At 39.0% G+C, this 20919-nt stretch overlaps 1 protein-coding gene across 1 annotated transcript; it reads left to right on the top strand.

Moving 5' to 3' along the window:
- Positions 1-11208: 11208 nt before the first annotated feature.
- On the top strand, positions 11209-19034 carry LOC136748753 (G-protein coupled receptor family C group 6 member A-like). Its single transcript, XM_066702768.1, has 5 exons — positions 11209-11486; positions 11889-12200; positions 12943-13155; positions 17267-17390; positions 17832-19034. Exons 1-5 carry the CDS (start codon positions 11217-11219, stop codon positions 18926-18928), a joined length of 2016 nt encoding a protein of 671 aa, XP_066558865.1. The 5' UTR covers positions 11209-11216; the 3' UTR covers positions 18929-19034.
- Positions 19035-20919: the final 1885 nt, after the last annotated feature.

The following is a 20919-nucleotide window of genomic DNA, read 5'->3' as shown; positions in this document are numbered from 1 at the left end:
ATATTAATGATCTGGACTCTGGGATAGTTAGCAGACTTGTCAAATTTGCAGATGATACTAAAATAGGTGGCTCAGTAGATACAATGTTGGCAGCACAGGTTATTCAAAGGGACTTCAGTTTTGGGCCGACACCTGGCAGATGAAATTCAATGTGGACAAGTGCAAGGTATTACATGTAGGTAACAAAAATGTCCACTACAATTACACTATGGGAGGTACAGATCTAGATGAAGTAACGCATGAGAAAGACCTAGGAGTCTATGTGGACTCCTCACTTTCTCCATCCAAACAATGTGGGGAAGCAATAAAAAAGGCAAACAGGATGTTAGGGTATATTGTCAAAAGTGTAGAATTTAAAACAAGGGCAGTGATGTTCAGACTGTACAATGCACTAGTTAGAGCTCATCTGGATACTGTGGACAGTTCTGGGCTCCACACTTCATGAAAGATATCGCTGCTCTAGAGGCAGTTCAGAGGAGAGCAACCAGACTTATTCCAGGTCTGAAGGGAATGTCCTACTGAGAGACTGAGGGAACTGAACCTTTTCACCCTGGAACAGAGGAGACTACGTGGGGACTTGATCCAAGTCTTCAAAATCATGAAAGGCATCGACCACATCAAACCAGAGGAGCTTTTCCAGATCAGCAGGGACACACGCACCCAGGGACACAAATGGAAATTGGGCTTCAAGGCATTCAAGATGGAAAACAGGGGACACTTCTTCACACAGAGGGTCGTCACAATCTGGAACAAACTCCCCAGCGATGTGGTTGAAGCTGAAAATTTGGGAACATTTAAAAATAGACTGGATAGTATCCTTGGATCACTTAGTTATTAATGGACACCAAACGAGCACGATGTGTTGAATGGTCTCCTCTTGTTTGCAAACGTTCTTATGTTCTTTCATTTTCAATTATATATTTTAACTCTGGTGGTTTAATATTGTATCTGTTGTGGGAAAGAAAACAAGTGGATTGAGTGATGATTGATCTGTGCTGTCTGCTGGAGGGGAGGAGCTGAAAAAGATTATGAGCTGGATGGGAAGAATCAGAAATTAATTTGCTTGCCCGTTTTGAGGTAGGCTTAATATAAAGAGAGTCAACAGATGGACGATCACTGCCAATGATTTTAGATGCCTTCGTTACAATCCTCTACAGTCTCTTTTTAGTTTGTATATCTCCAGGTGTCGTAATTTGTGATGAAGTGCCAGGTTGACAGCATCATCAACAGACCAATTTTCACAATAGACGAACTGGAATGGGTCCATCTGTGGAGATGTGGATAATTTCAAATAAACAAGAACTAAGCGCTCAAAATCTTGCATGAATACAGATGTAAGGGCAAACAGGCCTAAAATCATTGAGGCAATTCATATTGGATGACTTAGGAATATGAATAATAATGGATTTCAACAGTGAGGAACTAAACACTGTTGTAGAGAGGTGTTAAAAATGTCTGTGAACACAAATGCTAGCTGGTCTGCATAGTGACTAAGCACGGCTGGGGCAAGTTGATCTGGTCCTGCAGCTTTCCTCATATTTCGTCTTTTAAAAATAATTGATACACCTGTTTTGCCAAACCAAGCCTATAACATATATTGTCAGTTTCCACATCAGAAGAGGGTTTTTTTCCCCAGTTAACTTCTTTAGACTTTTCCAGACTGATCTAGTATCATTGGCAGCAAATTGTACCTCTAATTTATGTGTGTAATTTGACTTGGCCTTTCTTATTGTAGAGTGCAATTCATATTTTATGGTTTTATATAGCACCTTATCTTCCCTGTTGTAAACCGATTTTATTCCCTTGCACAGTAAAGATAGTATGTCTCATGCATGAATACAAACTTAAAATGCAGTTCCAATTGCACATAAAAAGTAAGTCCCCCTGCTGGTATAAATTAGAAAGACATTATCAATTGCAATATAGCTGTCAGAACATTTTTACACTGCTGTATACAGATTACATTAACAGCTTCATTCATGTTGTGCATTGAATATTTCATGTCTGTGTTTTAGATATGGATGAGTGTCTCAGCTGCAATACATCTACAGAGTGGTCTCCACAAGGAAGTTCAAATTGCACTACAAAACAGCTCGACTACTTCAGATGGAATAATGGCTTTGCGATGGTGCTGTTGGGGATCGCAGCTTTGGGGACGTTGGCTGTGTTGGTCATTGCGATCATATTTATTAAGCACAGGCAAACCCCAGTAGTTAAGGCATCAGGAGGGCCCATCTCTTACATGATTCTGCTTTCATTGTTGTCCAGCTTCATCAGTTCTGTCTTTTTTGTAGGGCATCCTTTTAGTCTGAAGTGTAAAGTCAGGCAGGTCCTCTTTGGCTTAAGTTTTGCCTGCTGTGTCTCCTGTATTTTAGTCAAGTCATTACAAATCATTTTAGCATTTCAGTTTAAGCCTGATTTAAAAAATGCTTTGAAAAAAATTAATAAGCCCTATGTGATCATTGCATGCTGTGTGGGAATTCAAGGTCTGATTTGCACATTGTGGTTAATACTGAAAAGTCCAGAGGAAGAGAGAATTGTATTGGAAACCACTATCTTGGTTAACTGCAATGAAGGGTCTTACATATTTTTTGGTGTTATGCTGGGTTATATAGCCTTGCTTGCTTTTGTATGTTTTGTATGTGCTTTCATGGGGAGAAAACTACCTGAAAATTACAATGAAGCAAAATTCATCACTTTTGGTATGCTTTTATATTTTATATCCTGGATTATCTTCATTCCAGTTTATGTGTCTATGTTTGGTAAATACCTTCCAGCTGTTGAAATGGTTGTCATATTGATATCAAACTATGGTATTCTTTGCTGCCATTTCTTCCCAAAGTGTTATATCATTCTCTTTAAAAAGCAAAACAACACAAAAGATGTCTTCCGTCAGAAGCTATTTGAATATTCTTCCAAAATGTTGCGCTCAAAAACAGCAATCAGAACTTCATCGATCAATTCACTTGCTGTTTCCACATGCTCCACAACTACTCCTTTCTGCTTAGTATCTGACATCAAATGTGTTGAATGTTTTGGGAACTTTGATAAATTTACAAAGAGTCAGTATACAGGAACAGCTATTCGCCGTAAGAGAATTTCCAGTATCTGAAGGAAACTTTAGTCTTGTTTTAACAACAGTGCCTCAGTGAAATGTATTAGGCCTCTTTAAATGAACATAATTACTTATTTGTTATTCCAATAGAAATTTCAAATAGTAAGTCTTGGTTTTTACTGTACATAAATAATTAAATGTTTCACAAAATGCTGTCAGTGAATTTAAAAGAAATGGTTTTCCAAGGAAAAGGAAAATGGAAGCAGGCCATTCATGTGGTTGAAATGTATTTGTTTTGGATTGTTGAAGGTGTGGTTGGATGCTGCAGACATTTTATTCATCACATGAAAATATATATGTAAAGAAAATTAAGCAGATACTGTGCTTTCACCACAACCACAATTCAAATACCCTAATGTTTTTATACGTATTCTTTGTATTAATATCATATATATATATATATATATATATATATATATATATATATATATATATATACACTCACCTAAAGGATTATTAGGAACACCTGTTCAATTTCTCATTAATGCAATTATCTAACCAACCAATCACATGGCAGTTGCTTCAATGCATTTAGGGGTGTGGTCCTGGTCAAGACAATCTCCTGAACTCCAAACTGAATGTCTGAATGGGAAAGAAAGGTGATTTAAGCAATTTTGAGCGTGGCATGGTTGTTGGTGCCAGACGGGCCGGTCTGAGTATTTCACAATCTGCTCAGTTACTGGGATTTTCACGCACAACCATTTCTAGGGTTTACAAAGAATGGTGTGAAAAGGGAAAAACATCCAGTATGCGGCAGTCCCTTGGGCGAAAATGCCTTGTTGATGCTAGAGGTCAGAGGAGAATGGGCCGACTGATTCAAGCTGATAGAAGAGCAACTTTGACTGAAATAACTCGTTACAACCGAGGTATGCAGCAAAGCATTTGTGAAGCCACAACACGTACAACCTTGAGGCGGATGGGCTACAACAGCAGAAGACCCCTCCGGGTACCACTCATCTCCACTACAAATAGGAAAAAGAGGCTACAATTTGCACAAGCTCACCAAAATTGGACAGTTGAAGACTGGAAAAATGTTGCCTGGTCTGATGAGTCTCGATTTCTGTTGATACATTCAGATGGTAGAGTCAGAATTTGGCGTAAACAGAATGAGAACATGGATCCATCATGCCTTGTTACCACTGTGCAGGCTGGTGGTGGTGGTGGTGTAATGGTGTGGGGGATGTTTTCTTGGCACACTTTAGGCCCCTTAGTGCCAATTGGGCATCGTTTAAATGCCACGGCCTACCTGAGCATTGTTTCTGACCATGTCCATCCCTTTATGACCACCACGTACCCATCCTCTGATGGCTACTTCCAGCAGGATAATGCACCATGTCACAAAGGTCGAATCATTTCAAATTGGTTTCTTGAACATGACAATGAGTTCACTGTACTAAACTGGCCCCCACAGTCACCAGATCTCAAGCCAATAGAGCATCTTTGGGATGTGGTGGAACGGGAGCTTCGTGCCCTGGATGTGCATCCCACAAATCTCCATCAACTGCAAGATGCTATCCTATCAATATGGGCCAACATTTCTAAAGAATGCTTTCAGCACCTTGTTGAATCAATGCCACGTAGAATTAAGGCAGTTCTGAAGGCGAAAGGGGGTCAAACACAGTATTAGTATGGTGTTCCTAATAATCCTTTAGGTGAGTGTATATATATATATATATATATATATATATATATATATATTTACAACAGCCAGCTAGGCTGATTGCTGATGGTAACAATGGTAGAAAGGGAGAGGAGACCTCGTGCTCAACATTCAGGTGGTGGTTGTTTTCTGGGACAGTTTCCTCATACAGATGAGGGTCAGTGTCCAAATCAAGGTCCAGTTACAGATTGCCAATAGATACTTTTTCAAAACACTTGTTGTTTATTTGCTTATTCTGTTTTTGCTCTCCTTCACCCTCCTTCACCCTCCTCGCCCTGAGACCTGTACAGCTGGGGCTGGCAGGTTTTTACATAATTTAACCTTATATGTATATATGTGTCTGTTAGTATGTGTTGTTATTCTCAGAAATAATTTGGATCAAATGTACTTTTCCACAATTTCCATAATTTGACCTGTGTAGGTTTCCTTTTCTCAGTCAGTTTACTATATGTTGTATGTTAAATGTTATTAACTTTATGAAGTCATGAAACTATTATTTTTTACTTTAAATGTAATTTTATTCCAATCATTACCAGTCCTACAGTGTTTCTGATACTGTTGCATGTGATGTGTATATGTACAAAGATAATTTCAAAGTAAAGTGTAAAGACAAAGCAGAAAAAATAAATGTCTACTTAGCATAATATGGCTTGAACCTCTTACACTTTGAAATTCAAGATTGTAATTATAACCTTAGAGCAAAAATCTTAAATTGTAATTTATTTTTTCTTCTCATGTTATCTTCTGTGGTTTTAATGTAAAAATGTAAAGGTAGTTGGCTTGACAGAAAAACTGAATTATAATTTAAATAAAAATAAATCACTGTGCAACTCACAAAATCCCCTGTTCCATGAGTAAAACTTGTGAAACCACCCTTGTTTTTCCTTTTATGTCTTAAACACAGATGTGCTCTAAACCTGTTCTCTGTTCAGATGGGTTTTGCCTGAGCGCCTCTGCGCTATTGAGTGTGTCATGTCTGTCATGAGCACTAATGCTCTTGCTTCTTGCTTCACAGCACAAAATAAACAGCCATCACATCCTCCATTCGTTCCTCAACTGTGTGGAAGTACAGTGTTATTAAATGCAATAAAATGAATGCTTTCAATTGCATGTCACCAAATAATTAGTGAACTAAACTTATTTAAAAATCTTCAGGATGAAACCTGAGAAGGTGATACAAAAGAATACTTTACAAGTGTCATCATAAAGGTTTCCATTAATTTTAGCGTATTGGGGAATAATATTTATATAGATTAGTAGAATTATTTCCTGAAATAATTTAATAACACAATTAGAATGAGTCTTACATTAATATTTTTTAATATTTTTTAATATTTTTAAAGGTTCTGCTGCTCATAGATATGAACTTGGCAGGAATAAGGGAATTACAAAATATTAAAGAACGTCTCTCCACTTAGGGAGATTTTCCTCACCTACTAATGGTAAAATAAACACAATCCTATACAAAACAAATAATTAACAGGTTTGAGTGGCCTAACTATAGTAATTGAAGACAGTCACTAAGAACTTATCTTTACCGGAGAGAAAAACAATACTACATAAAATCAGAGGCAACGATTAACGAGTTTGGGAACAAATGCTTTGTTTTGTATGGCGTAATATTTGTTATAACCAAAGACAAATGATCCTGGGAGAATGTATGTCACCACCCCTATCATTTATGTTTGACAAGCTATGGGATGGGGTCACTGGGAATGTTTTGTGTAACTGGGTTTTATTACTGAAGAATTTCTGGACAACAACATAAGTTTACACAGTTCAAGTGATGGAAGATGGTTTGGATCTCGCACACCAACAGGACACCAGGTACAATCAATTATATTTTATTAATAAAAATAGGCAGATCAAAAAAAAAAAAAAAAAAAACATAAAATAAGCTTAAACTATCCCCTCAGGCATCGATGAAGTGGGCATGCGCAGACCCCGCGCACTAGCCCCGCTGGGGAAGCGTGATCTCGGGCTGTGCGCTCCTCTGCGCATGCCCGTCGCTTACCGCCGTACCTCGCCTGTCGTCTCGTCCAAATGCCTCCCCGCCAGACGGCGCTGCTCTCTCCACTGCAGGCGAGCAGGAGCGGCAGCTCGGCGGCTCTGCCCTCATACACCGGCCCCGTGGCTTCCCCACCGCGCGTCGGGGATTGCCGTCGTCTGGTCGCGGGTGTGCCATCCGCTATGCCAGGGGAAGCCGTCTTTGCTGGCTCCAGTCCACTCCATGGCACAACCTTGCAACCCAATGGAGGCGGCGCTCTGTGACTCCTTCCCCCCGCCCGGACTGGGGCAGTATAGAACCAAAAAGAGCTCCGTGGCTCTCAAAAAGGTTCCATAGATATTTGATATATTTGTTATATTATTAAACAATACACTGACATCGAATAAGTTGTGTCCAAAAGACTGACACCTTAATCTGTTACTGTTATTAATATTCCTTGACCAGATTCCCTAAATGGTTGATCACCAAGTTGAAATGTAATCCATGGTCTGAAGCTGCCGTAGGAACCCTAGAGGTTCCACAGCATAGAACCAAATGGTGCTATTTGTGAAACACCCTTTTCACCCATAAAAGGTTAATTATAATATATATTAGTTTAATGTACCCCACTTTTAATAATTTATGTTGTGTTATTGTTGTTATTATTGTTGTTAGATGTTGGAAAATTAGATTTATATTTTACCCAATTTGACGATAACAAGTATACAGTCCCATACGGAAAGGAAATATATTGCAATATGTTATAAAAATATGTGGACATATCATGCAATATAATGTAAAATATATTTGGTTCAAAATACATTTTCCTAATTTAAATCTAAAATATTTACATTAATATATTCTGCAAAATGTATTTGTAATTTTTACAAAGTATATTTCACAAAATATATTATTTCCAATTTCAATACAACTATTTAACATTGCATTGTAGTGAAATGCCCGAGTCTCAAACCCAGTTATTGGAGGTATGTATTGTCTACTAGCCATTGTCTAATTTGACAGGACAAAGTCGTGGCCCAAGTGGGTAGTAGCTGGTGAGGCTGGGCTCAGCTGGGCTTGGGCTTTAGACAGGGGATGCCAATATCTGCAGCTCTAAAGACCTGTATCTGCCTTAACTCAGTTCATTCAACTGGAATCTTCACTGTGGCTCAATCTGAAACAATGAAATACATATTAAACTAAATGAGTGAATAATGCTTTTAAAAATGGAGGGTGCCAAAACTTCAGACTCAACTGTATATATAAGTATATATGACCTGTAGCGATCTGTCCATTTATCCATCTATTCATCTATAATGAGTTTGAGCCGTACAGGCTCCGAGCTGACGTGATTTGCTCTGCTGTCAATCAAGTTTGAGACCCTTGAAACTTGGAGCTGATTGGAGGAGAGAGAGAGAGAATTTGATATGTTTTGTAAAATATATCTCAATATACAAACACAACAATAATTTATATATTTTAAAATATATTGTAGTATATTATAGGCTATTGTATGTTCCAGGATGATAGGACAATATATATATATATATATATATATATATACAGTGGGAGAAAAAAGTATTTGATCCCCTGCTGATTTTGTATGTTTGCCCACTGACAAAGAAATTATCAGTCTATAATTTTAATGGTAGGTGTATTTTAACAGTGAGAGACAGAATAACAACAACAAATCCAGAAAAACGCATTTCAAAAAAGTTATAAATTGATTTGCATGTTAATGAGGGAAATAAGTATTTGACCCCTTCGACTTAGTGCTTGGTGGCAAAACCCTTGCTGGCAATCACAGAGGTCAGACGTGTCTTGTAGTTGGCCACCAGGTTTGCGCACATCTCAGGAGGGATTTTGTCCCACTCCTCTTTGCAGATCCTCTCCAAGTCATTAAGGTTTCGAGGCTGACGTTTGGCAACTCGAACCTTCAGCTCCCTGCACAGATTTTCTATGGGATTAAGGTCTGGAGACTGGCTAGGCCACTCCAGGACCTTAATGTGCTTCTTCTTGAGCCACTCCTTTGTTGCCTTGGCTGTGTGTTTTGGGTCATTGTCATGCTGGAATACCCATCCACGACCCATTTTCAATGCCCTGGCTGAGGGAAGGAGGTTCTCACCCAAGATTTGACGGTACATGGCCCCATCCATCGTCCCTTTGATGCGGTGCAGTTGTCCTGTCCCCTTAGCAGAAAAACACCCCAAAGCATAATGTTTCCACCTCCATGTTTGACGGTGGGGATGGTGTTCTTGGGATCATAGGCAGCATTCCTCCTCCTCCAAACACGGCGAGTTGATGCCAAAGAGCTTGATTTTGGTCTCATCTGACCACAACACTTTCACCCAGTTCTCCTCTGAATCATTCAGATGTTCATTGGTAAACTTCAGACGGGCCTGTACATGTGCTTTCTTGAGCAGGGGGACCTTGCGGGTGCTGCAGGATTTCAGTCCTTCACGGCGTAGTGTGTTACCAATTGTTTTCTTGGTGACTATGGTCCCAGCTGCCTTGAGATCATTAACAAGATCCTCCCGTGTAGTTCTGGGCTGATTCCTCACCGTTCTCATGATCATTGAAACTCCACGAGGTGAGATCTTGCATGGAGCCCCAGACCGAGGGAGACTGACAGTTATTTTGTGTTTCTTCCATTTGCAAATAATCGCACCAACTGTTGTCACCTTCTCACCAAGCTGCTTGGCGATGCTCTTGTAGCCCATTCCAGCCTTGTGTAGGTCTACAATCTTGTCCTTGACATCCTTGGACAGCTCTTTGGTCTTGGCCATGGTGGAGAGTTTGGAATCTGATTGATTGATTGATTCTGTGGAAAGGTGTCTTTTAAACAGGTAACGAGCTGAGATTAGGAGCACTCTCTTAAAGGGAGCCAGAAATCTTGCTGATTGATAGGGGATCAAATACTTATTTCCCTCATTAACATGCAAATCAATTTATAACTTTTTTGAAATGTGTTTTTCTGGATTTTTTTGCTGTTATTCTGTCTCTCACTGTTAAAATACACCTACCATTAAAATTATAGACTGATCATTTCTTTGTCAGTGGGCAAACGTACAAAATCAGCAGGGGATCAAATACTTTTTTCCCTCACTGTATATATATATATATATATATATATATATATATATATATATATATATATATATATATATATATATATTAATGTATTTTGATGTTTTCATAATATATTTAAAATATATTCATATACTTTGAAAAATATATCTCAATATACAAAAACGGCAATAATTTACATATTTTAAAATATATTGCAGTATATTACCATATATTGTAATACATTTACCAGGAATATATGACAGTGTATTGAAACAGATATATTAAAATATATAGTTTTTTCCAATAACATATTTAGAAAAATATATTCTGCGTATATTACATTTCCGTAAGGGGTATATTGTTTTCATTAATATATCTGATTTTCATTTATGAAATGTACACAAAGTAATGATGAGTGAAAATAAACAAAAATACATTGATAAGATTAACTTAAGGAGGAGCAGAGAATTGTCATGTCATCAAGCAACAATAAACAACTAGAAAAGGAAGTTTGAAGACAAACAGCTTAATTAAGCATCCATACACACAAAGTATTGTCACTTTAATACAACATACGACCCTTATGACATCTGATAATTAGTTAATTAATCATGGCTCCTTGAATGTTAATTTCTTCATTCATGGATCCCTTTTATCTTAAATGGTCCCATATTTGGTAGCAAGAACCAAAAGGTGCTACATAGAACCCAAAAGAACCTTTTTTTGTTAAAGTGTAAGTACACCATAGGACAATTATCACAGAACCTGTCTAAGGCGTTTCTTGGATGATTCTCAAGACCATCAGGCTCCCAGAGACATGCAAATGAATCAGGAAACAGCATGCATTTTAAAAGGGGACGTCCAGAAAAGGCTTCAGTAGTGTGCAGTGTACCGGAGCATGGTGAGGAAGGAGAGATGGCATGCTATGTTTGGATTTCATGCTTAATCTTTTTCTTAAGGTCCTGCCAAGCTAGCACCGATGCTCCAGGGCTTATCGGAGTAACAGCTCCTGGGGATATTATCATCGGTGGACTGTTCCCAGTTCATGAGCAAACTGTTCTGTCAATGAATGTGACAAAACCAGAACCTGCTATATGTAACTCGTAAGTATAGATATCATAATTTAAGGATTCATTTATGTCTATAAAAAAATGGATTCAGTTTATATAATGAAATATTCAATACAGATCATGATCGTGTCAGTACAGTAAATATCTCCTTTTAATCTCTTCTTCCTTTTCACAGTTTATTATGATGCTTTTTAATATAATATGATATGATTTTGCCATTTGTTTTGCTAAAATCAGATTTTCATTTTTATAATTCAAATCTCAGCTATGTTTTCCTCTTGTGCTTTTAGATTGAACATTGGAGGGTTCACCCGGATGCTGGCTATGAAACATGCTATTGAAGTTATTAATAACTCGTCTCTGCTCAATGGACTTATGTTGGGGTATGAAATCTATGACTCGTGCTCCGATGTCTCCACTGCAATCAGGGCCACCATGGCCTTCCTGAACTATCCTGGAAGCTGCGCACAGGAGCACTACAACACAAGTGAGCCCCCCGTCAGAGTGCAGGCTGTGGTGGGAGAAGCCTACTCTGAAATTTCAATAGCTGTTGCACATCTATTAAATTTGGAGCTGATTCCACAAGTGAGTTTAAATTGGATTAATCACTGTATCCTTAATGTGTGTGTGTGTGTGTGTGTGTGTGTGTGTGTGTGTGTGTGTGTGTGTGTGTGTGTATGGTGGAAAAACACCTGTACACTCCAGTGCCTTCAATCCTTCATGAAGTGCCAAACCTACCAAGACAACCGAATAGAAACAAAACAAAGTTTAATTTCTTGTTCTGTAAGTCTCTAAGCTCACAAATAATTTTACATGATGATATTTCAATGGTCAACTTATTCATGTTGGAAATTAGTTTGAGAAATGACAATTTTCTAGTAAACTACTAGACTTGCAGATATCTGCTGTTTTGGTCATTAAGATATGTTAATATATGAAATACAATCGTGCATTTGTAACTTACCACATTTTCATTGTCTTTTATAGATTAGTTATGGATCGACAGCTGAAATCCTCAGTGATAAAATGCGTTTCCCTGCATTTTTGAGAACTGTACCAAATGACAATCACCAGACTAAAGCAATGGTGAATCTGATCCAGAACAATGGCTGGAACTGGATTGGATTCATTACAACTGATGGAGACTATGGCCGCTCTGCGATAGAGAGCTTTGTTTCCCAAGCCTCTGAACTCGGGATTTGTGTGGCATTCAAAGTATTCCTCCCTAACTTTCTGTCTGACAAGAACACAGATACTAAGATAAATCAAGCTATAAACACCATCCGCAAAAACCAAAGAGTAAATGTCATAGTTTCCTTTGCCAAGCCAGCGCATATGATGAAAATATTTGACTCTTTCTGTGAAGAAACTCTAGGCAAAATCTGGATTGCTAGTGACAGCTGGTCCATGTCGAAAGAAGTTATACACAAATCAAAGCTAACCAATATTGGAAAAATAATTGGATTTACATTTAAGACGGGAAATATCACACAATTTCAGCATTATCTCAGCAGTCTTAATGATGGTATATTGAAGGATTTTTTAAGTGACCACACAGATCATGTGTTTTTGAATGACACTACAAACATAAAGAACACACAGGAATCAGGAATCAATGTCTTGATAAACAACTTACATCGTGATGCAGTATACAGTATACAGATGGCAATTTCTGCTATTGCAAATGCTGTTGTGGACCTCTGCAAAGAAACTAATTGCAAAGAACCTGCCAATATTCATCCCTATGAGGTAAATTTGTTTTTCTTTCAATTATATCTTTAGAGTTTATTTAAATAAAAAATATATAAATAAATGAATAAATAAACAAATATATATTATTATTAAACAAAAAATAAAAAGGCAAAGTAATTAATAGGTATTCTTGGTGTCCCACACAGGTATCTACAAATACACATTTTGCATAATTTAAAAAATTGCAACAGGAGCTGACCTTAGGCTGTTACAAAGATGTTATGTTGTCTATTTAACTCCAGAGAGTGATTGTATTCTAATCTACATAATATCTATGCAAATATTTTAGTTACTTATTTCTTTGAAGAAAACTGAGTTTGAACAAAATGGACGATCACTCAGATTTGATTCAAATGGGGACATTAACCTGGGCTACAATGTGGTGGTATGGAAGTCCTTCAATGGAGACATAGATGTTGATAATACAGTGAGTGAGTATGATATCAACAATGAGACATTCATCTTCAGCAGCAACGCCAAGAAGCAGGAACTTGACCTCAGGGTGAGTTTGTCCAGCTGCTCCCCAGCCACCTTAACCAGCTTCATCTGCTCTGGTTTCACCTCTTACAAATACATGGATTGTAGTTACAAGTCATCTTTTCCCACTTTTGAGATAACAAGTATTAGTATTAGTATTAGTATTACAAATAAACTGGGTGCCAGTTAATACACTTAAAAGGTTTGGTTATCTTTCAAGTTGGAAGCACTGCCCAAGGGGGAGGGGTTTCTACGCACTTTTGTAGGATCGAAACGTCACTCTATCAAAGCTGCCATTGGACCCTGTACCTGTCACTCAAAACAGGTCCCTTCCCACTTCCTGTTTGTATAAAATCTTCCTCTTTTGCCTCTTCGCTGGACTGAGAACGTGAGCTCTCTGTGTCTTGTCTTGTTGCAATAGACCCTAGTATTTCGGTTTGACTGGCTTCACTAAATGTTTTGTTCACCACCATTTCGCTACACATCTGTCTCTATATTGTGTGTTATTAGTTATATTAATAGCTAATTCCAATTCTGTTCCATCCACGCACTGGAGATCCAGCTGCGCTTTCGATTTCAGTTTCGTTCACATATAGAGCTTTTTTTTAAATAATAGTTGTGTTACTATAGTGCCTTGTATTATCCAAATGCTTGCTGTATTGTTTTTTTGTCCACAGGGCTTTTTCCTCCACAGCAGGAGCATCAGCAGTGGCAGTAAAATTCCGAGGCCCGGCTGCCTGGCCTAAGCCTCGGCCTGTCGTAAGAGATCGTGCCCACTCGTGCCCGCACTACAGCCCGCGGCTGCGGCTGTAGGAGATCTCGCTCTCTCAGCTTGATGTGGCCTTGGTTCTAGGCTCTGCTTCAGCTGGTGGCCTAGTACTACCCTCGGCCCCCAGACTCCGCGTCACCCGGTGTCCCAGGAAACCCAGGCACACACAGTGTGGTTAAGCCTATGGGCCTATGCGGTACACTCTGGTGTTTGGATCACTGGCAGAGCCAGAGGGGTGTCCGGGGGGGAATTTCATTCACTACTGGCAGCTGATTGGCATCTCATTTCACCTCTTGCTGAAAGAAGCATTTATTTTGACGTTCAACGGCGTATTTTTCAAATCGAGGATGAGGAAGAGAGAATATTAACGGTGGTTGCGAGATACAGAAGAATAAGAATAAGGAGAACATACAGAGGAAGAAAAATATGGAGAGCATACAGAAGAATGAGAGAATATTTACTCAGCTCCATGAGCTCTTTTTGCGATTGGTGAAAACATCATATTTGAAGTAAGTTTTAAGGTTTAGCATCGGGTTTAGGTTTCCTGAACAACTTTTACGAAAGTTGAGTCGCTGTGTAAATTAACGTTAGACCTTTGACTCCATTAACAGACAAGTTAATCAGATAAGAGAGATCGTTCCCAATTTAGCTTATCATTATGTTTACATCTGTGCTAGTAACACACGCTACTTTCTGCAGAGTAGGGCTAGCCATGATCTAACTGTAATTTAGGATTAATTAAGATTGAGATTGGACTAAAATGTGGGTAATTGGATACTTAGATGTAACCATAGACTCTTATTTTTGCATAGGGTCAATGAAACATGAAAAGAAATGGAGAGATATCATACTTTGTAAATAAACTATGCAATTTATGTAACACACATGCTATCTCATCTCCTTGGTGCTGGAGCATAATTTTCTGAAAATATTTTGGATGTCCAACACTTATAGACCCAGATTATATATTCATGAAAACAGAGTGACCCAAGTCTCTCCAGTATGTGAGTGCAGTACAGTGTGTGTGTGTGTGAGAGAGAGAGAGAGAGAAATTGAGCTGCAGTTCTGAGGTAGAGACACTGACTATTCATAGTATGTTAAAGAGTTCTAGTGAAGTGACCCTTTTGGACCACACTATCTGCCACATTGAAGAACTCTGGGTTAGTGAATTATCACTTCTACCTCTAATCAGCAATCATAGGATTCATTCATCCTCCTTAGATGCCAGGTTAGAGTTACTAATTTTCTGTCATGGTCTATGGACCCCTTGAAATAGCCTTGGCCACCCCATGGCCACCCCATGTATAAAACTCTAGTTCCGCCACTGGTTTGGATACACAGTGTTCTGTCCGGCAACAGCAAGGCTGTGTGCATAGAAACCCCTGTGTCCTCTTAACGTTGCCAGGTGGAAATGCACTTACAGCGGTGAGTCCCTCTAGGCGCTTTACTTGTTGTGGCGGTGTCCCAGCTGTTGTGTGCCCCCTGGTGCAAACACTGACCGGCGCCCCGCTACACATTTTCTGGTTCACACGCGTGCGCACTTGGAGAGACCCCCCTCCTCCTCTCGCCCCCGCCGGTGTGGAGAGGTCCTATGCCCTGTCTATCTGTCTGCTAACGTGGCCGCATCTGCTATGGTAGCTGCCTGATGTGCCCGTGGTACGCGCCGCTATGACCTCCTCCTCTTCCCGCCACGGCTGACAGATGGATGAATAGCCATGAATACCAGGATGGACCAAATCTGCACTCTGCATGCAGTGCAACAGACCCCAAACCCCCGCCGTCCCCAACCCATGACACTCCACCGTCGGCCCACACCATGCCACTGGAGTCAGAGGGGAGTCCGTCTGCCCCAGAGGGAGGCAGCAGACAGGCCGCCTGGAAGGAGGACCACCTGTCTCTCACGGGGGATCTGAGCTGGAGGCGGATCTCATGGAGGAGGAGCTGTTCTCGGCCAGCCCGCCCCCTCCATTGAGTGATGGCAAGGTTGTGGAGCACTCTGCGATGGACGTGGAGTCCGAGGCCACGCAGGCCCTCCACATCAACATCCAAGCAGTGCTCCTCGGACTGTGTATATACTATGTGTAAACAGCAGGACTGCCGTTGTTCCCAGCTGATGGCACTCGAGCTGTTGTGTATATAGTTCCTTGGTCAGTCGATCTGTGGCATGTTCTGGCATGTGCGCCATGGAGCAGGGGGACTGCTGCTGCTGTCCTCAGCGGAGGGCACTCGAGCTGACTCTAGTGCTCCGCTGTGTACATACTTCATTTGTTCACATGGTAGAGCTGTTGTTGCCCTGTGTTAGCTGTGCAAATCAACAGGCGTCAACTGCTCCTGTGTTCCGCATGTGGCACATGCCCCGTGGTGTATATACTTCGTATGAAATTGTAAATTTAAGAGCACAGGGGAGCTGTCCACTCTGTGCTGTTCAGTTGAGTGAGGATGCTCCTGTGCTGCGCGGAGGCAGCATGACTGTTCCTGCTGCCACACTGTATATACTATTGTGTTCAACTTGGAAATTCATTTGACTAGCCAGCTGTGTATTATGTTCAAATTTTCAGTGGGTCTGTGGCCTCGCTCCTGTGGATCAGGGGTCCACTGCCACATTTATGTGCAGAGGGCGCACAAGTTGCTTGATTGCCCCGCGCCATATATTGTGCAAGTAGATTACGGCCTCGCTCCTAGCTGTACTAGTAGAGCAGACGGCCTTGCTATTGTAAGCGGAAGGCGTAAGAGTTGACCTCTGTAGCCCTGCTTTGTACATGCAGATTGCAGACAGTTCCTAGTAAGAGCGTGACTGCGGTCCTTGCTCCTGGGTGGCCCAGGTGTGGCCCCAAGGGGCCCCTGGGGAAACTGTCTGGAGTTGTGTTACTGAGGCCCCTAGTGGTCGCCTTATCCACTCGCTGCCTCCTCCCTTGCGACGGATTTGCTATACAGTAACCCCTCCCCCTAGTGCAATGATTCCGACTTGAAAGATAACGATAGATTGCAAACTGCCCAAGGGTCCTAGCTCCCGGCAAAAGAGGAAGGACCTGTGCAGACGTCATCTTTTATACAAACCGGAAGTGGGAAGGGACCTGTTTGAGTGACGGGCACAGGAGCCAATGGCAGCTTTGATAGAGTGACGTTTTTGATCGAGTTCCTACAGAAGTGCCCCTCCCCCTTGGGCAGTGCTTCCTTTTTCAGATAACCGGGGTTGCATTCGCAACCTGTCATTGCTATCAAGTGACAAACATCAAAACAAGTGTCTTCTCATAGATGTTACATTTAAGTTGACAAAGTTACTCATAAAACCCAAGGTGGGAAATAAGCAATGCTTGCACTAATTATCAGAGTTATCAGATTTTTTTATTTATTATTTGTTTTCTAGAGTGTAATTTCAAAATGTTCAGAGAGCTGTAAACCTGGCCAATTTAAGAAAACATCTGAAGGACAGCACACCTGCTGCTACCAATGTACCAACTGTACAGATAATCATTATTCTAATGATACGGGTAAGCATTCCTGTCTGTTTGTCTATCTATCAATCAATCAACCAATCAATCAAACAATCAATCTATATATCTATCTAATCAAATATATTTGGGATATATCAGACTAATGCCAAGCAGTACCAGGAACTGAAAAGTAAACATATATTATTATTTTTTAAATGAGTCTATTCCTGACATGTTTACATGAAATACAGTTTTATTAATGTCTGCTTATTTATTAAGAAATCAAAATGTAAATTCCTCATTACAGGATTGGAGAAAATGTCTCATGCATGAATATGTACATATAATGCCAATAACACATAAAAAGTAAGTCCCCCTGCTGGTATAAATTAGAAAGACATTATCAATTACACTATAGCAGTCAGATCAGCTGTATACAGGTTATATTATTCAGCTTTATTCATGTTGTGCATTGAATATTTCATGTCTGTGTTTTAGATATGGATGAGTGTCTCAGCTGCAATACATCTACAGAGTGGTCTCCACATGGAAGTTCAAATTGCACTGCAAAACAAGTCGAGCACTTCAGATGGAATAATGGCTTTGCGATGGTGCTGTTGGGGATCGCAGCTTTGGGGACGTTGGCTGTGTTGGTCATTGCGATCATATTTATTAAGCAAAGGCAAACCCCAGTAGTTAAGGCATCAGGAGGGCCCATCTCTTACATGATTCTGCTTTCATTGTTGTCCAGCTTCATCAGTTCTGTCTTTTTTGTAGGGCATCCTTTTAGTCTGAAGTGTAAAGTCAGGCAGGTCCTCTTTGGCTTAAGTTTTGCCTGCTGTGTCTCCTGTATTTTAGTCAAGTCATTACAAATCATTTTAGCATTTCAGTTTAAGCCTGATTTAAAAAATGCTTTGAAAAAAATTAATAAGCCCTATGTGATCATTGCATGCTGTGTGGGAATTCAAGGTCTGATTTGCACATTGTGGTTAATACTGAAAAGTCCAGAGGAAGAGAGAATTGTATTGGAAACCACTATCTTGGTTAACTGCAATGAAGGGTCTTACATATTTTTTGGTGTTATGCTGGGTTATATAGCCTTGCTTGCTTTTGTATGTTTTGTATGTGCTTTCATGGGGAGAAAACTACCTGAAAATTACAATGAAGCAAAATTCATCACTTTTGGTATGCTTTTATATTTTATATCCTGGATTATCTTCATTCCAGTTTACGTAACTACTTCTGGTAAATACCTTCCAGCTGTTGAAATGGTTGTCATATTGATATCAAACTATGGTATTCTTTGCTGCCATTTCTTCCCAAAGTGTTATATCATTCTCTTTAAAAAGCAAAACAACACAAAAGATGTCTTCCGTCAGAAGCTATTTGAATATTCTTCCAAAATGATGCGCTCAAAAACAGCAATCAGAACTTCATCGATCAATTCACTTGCTGTTTCCACATGCTCCACAACTACTCCTTTCTGCTTAGTATCTGACATCAAATGTGTTGAATGTTTTGGGAACTTTGATAAATTTACAAAGAGTCAGTATACAGGAACAGCTATTCGCCGTAAGAGAATTTCCAGTATCTGAAGGAAACTTTAGTCTTGTTTTAACAACAGTGCCTCAGTGAAATGTATTAGCCCTCTTTAAATGAACATAATTACTTATTTGTTATTCCAATAGAAATTTCAAATAATAAGTCTTGGTTTTTACTGTACATAAATAATGAATGTCTCACAAAATTTAGTAAATTTAGTAAAATCAGTGAATTTAAAAGAAATGGTTTTCCAAGGAAAAGGAAAATGGAAGCAGGCCATTCATGTGGTTGAAATGTATTTGTTTTGGATTGTTGAAGGTGTGGTTGGATGCTGCAGACATTTTATTCATCACATGAAAATGTCATTATGTTAAGGAAATTAAGCAGATACTGTGAGTTCCCCCTACCAAATACCTGTATGTTGTTGTATGTATTAATTTTCCTAATAGCATACATGTGTACGTGCAAAAATAATTTTGATCAAATGTTTGTATTACCATATGATATAAAATGTACAATAATTGTATCAAGTAAAATGTTTAAAATACTATTGGATATCCCACTTACATTTAAAGTGAATGTCTGTAAGTTTCATTATTTTACCACAATTCCATAATTTGACCTGTGGAGGCTCCTTTTGAAGTATGTCTTGAAGTATTTTATTTATACTGAAATGCTTAAAATTGTATTCTTCATTCTTTTTTAATTAGTATTTGATCAGTATTAATTGTGATATTGTATTATATTTATTTGAGGCAATATTGTATTTTTACATAAGTGATGTAGCTTGATTTACATTCTGAAGCTTCGGACTGAAAAGTATGTGGTCAAGTTTTTTTACTTGCTCATAAATTAAATGTAATTGCAATATCTGTAAACGGATCTGGATCCTTGTTAGAATGTGTTGATGATTTCAATGTTTCACTACACCTCTGAATATACAATAGCCCTGTCTTACTTGCGTAGTTTTTCGTAACTCGAAATCTTGGGAAGAAGCGTCAGGTAGAAAGCATTTAAACAAATATACTGTTACGGATCTGTCATCAAGTTACATTCATTTTATGTTATGCAAAGTATGAATATATCATGATATATCATATTGCATGTGACGTGTATATATAAAAAGGTAGTTTCAATTTAAAGTACAGACTAAGCAGAAAAAGGAAATACGGATACTTAGCATAAAGGTTAGAACTTTTCACACATTAACCTGAGTAACTATGCAATTAAAGAACAGGTGTACATTCTTAAACCAGCAATGTTATATTTGAAATTCAATATCGTAATTGTAACCTTAGAGTAAAGATCTTAAACTGGGGTTTATGTTTCTACTCAGTATTATATCATCTACTGTGATCTTACAAAACGTACTTCGGCATATAATTTACCTTGTAACCGTGACCCAAAAACATATTTAAAAAAAAAAAACAAAGGAATCCTTGTGAAAGTAGAAATAATAAGAATAAAATAACCGTCAGTAAAACTTCCTTGTTTTTCCTTGTATGTCTTAAACACAGACGTGTTTGTCACAAAGTAATGTGAGAGTGACCTTCATGAAAGGAGATACACAGACTCATTTTGCAGCACACAAATGCGCTTTTTGTTTGAGCACAGAAAAGTGGTACAGCTGCATTGAGGTCAAGTTGAACAATACAATTAAAACAAAAAAATAACTACCCATGCTGTACTGTTTTCTTCACAGCACAAAATAAACAGCCATCACATCCTCCATTCTTTCACTGTGTGGAAGTACAGTGTTATTAGTATTACTATTTTAAAGTGCTTTCAGTCGCATGTCACCATCATTCGTGACCATCTAATGTCCATCATTTTTTAGATATTTAAAATGTTTCAGGATGAATCCTGGGGGGTGTTGTGTCGCAATACAAAAGTATACTTTACAAGTGTCATCAAAGGTAACATGAGCATCTAGACTCGTGTTATTCTTTTCAATTGTCCATTGTTTGGCCATTGTGACAAACAGATTATCCAACCCTAGTTAACTGTTGATTATTATTTGTTTGTATTATTATTATTATTATTA

The sequence above is a fragment of the Amia ocellicauda genome, chromosome 1, assembly GCF_036373705.1.
Source record: "Amia ocellicauda isolate fAmiCal2 chromosome 1, fAmiCal2.hap1, whole genome shotgun sequence".
NCBI lineage: Eukaryota > Metazoa > Chordata > Actinopteri > Amiiformes > Amiidae > Amia > Amia ocellicauda.
The sequence above is the reverse complement of the archived record's forward strand: the minus strand, read 5'-3'. Positions and strand labels throughout refer to the sequence as shown.

What these genes read in the sequence shown, in the direction of transcription:
- LOC136748753 (XM_066702768.1), top strand. Translation starts at nt 11,217, where the DNA reads ATGCTGGCTATGAAACATGCTATTGAAGTTATTAATAACTCGTCTCTG. An exon ending in CCATCCGCAAAAACCAAAGA is followed by an intron (nt 12,201 to 12,942) that starts GTAAATGTCATA and finishes CAAATATTTTAG; the next exon opens with TTACTTATTTCTTTGAAGAA. An exon ending in TCATTATTCTAATGATACGG is followed by an intron (nt 17,391 to 17,831) that starts GTAAGCATTCCT and finishes TCTGTGTTTTAG; the next exon opens with ATATGGATGAGTGTCTCAGC.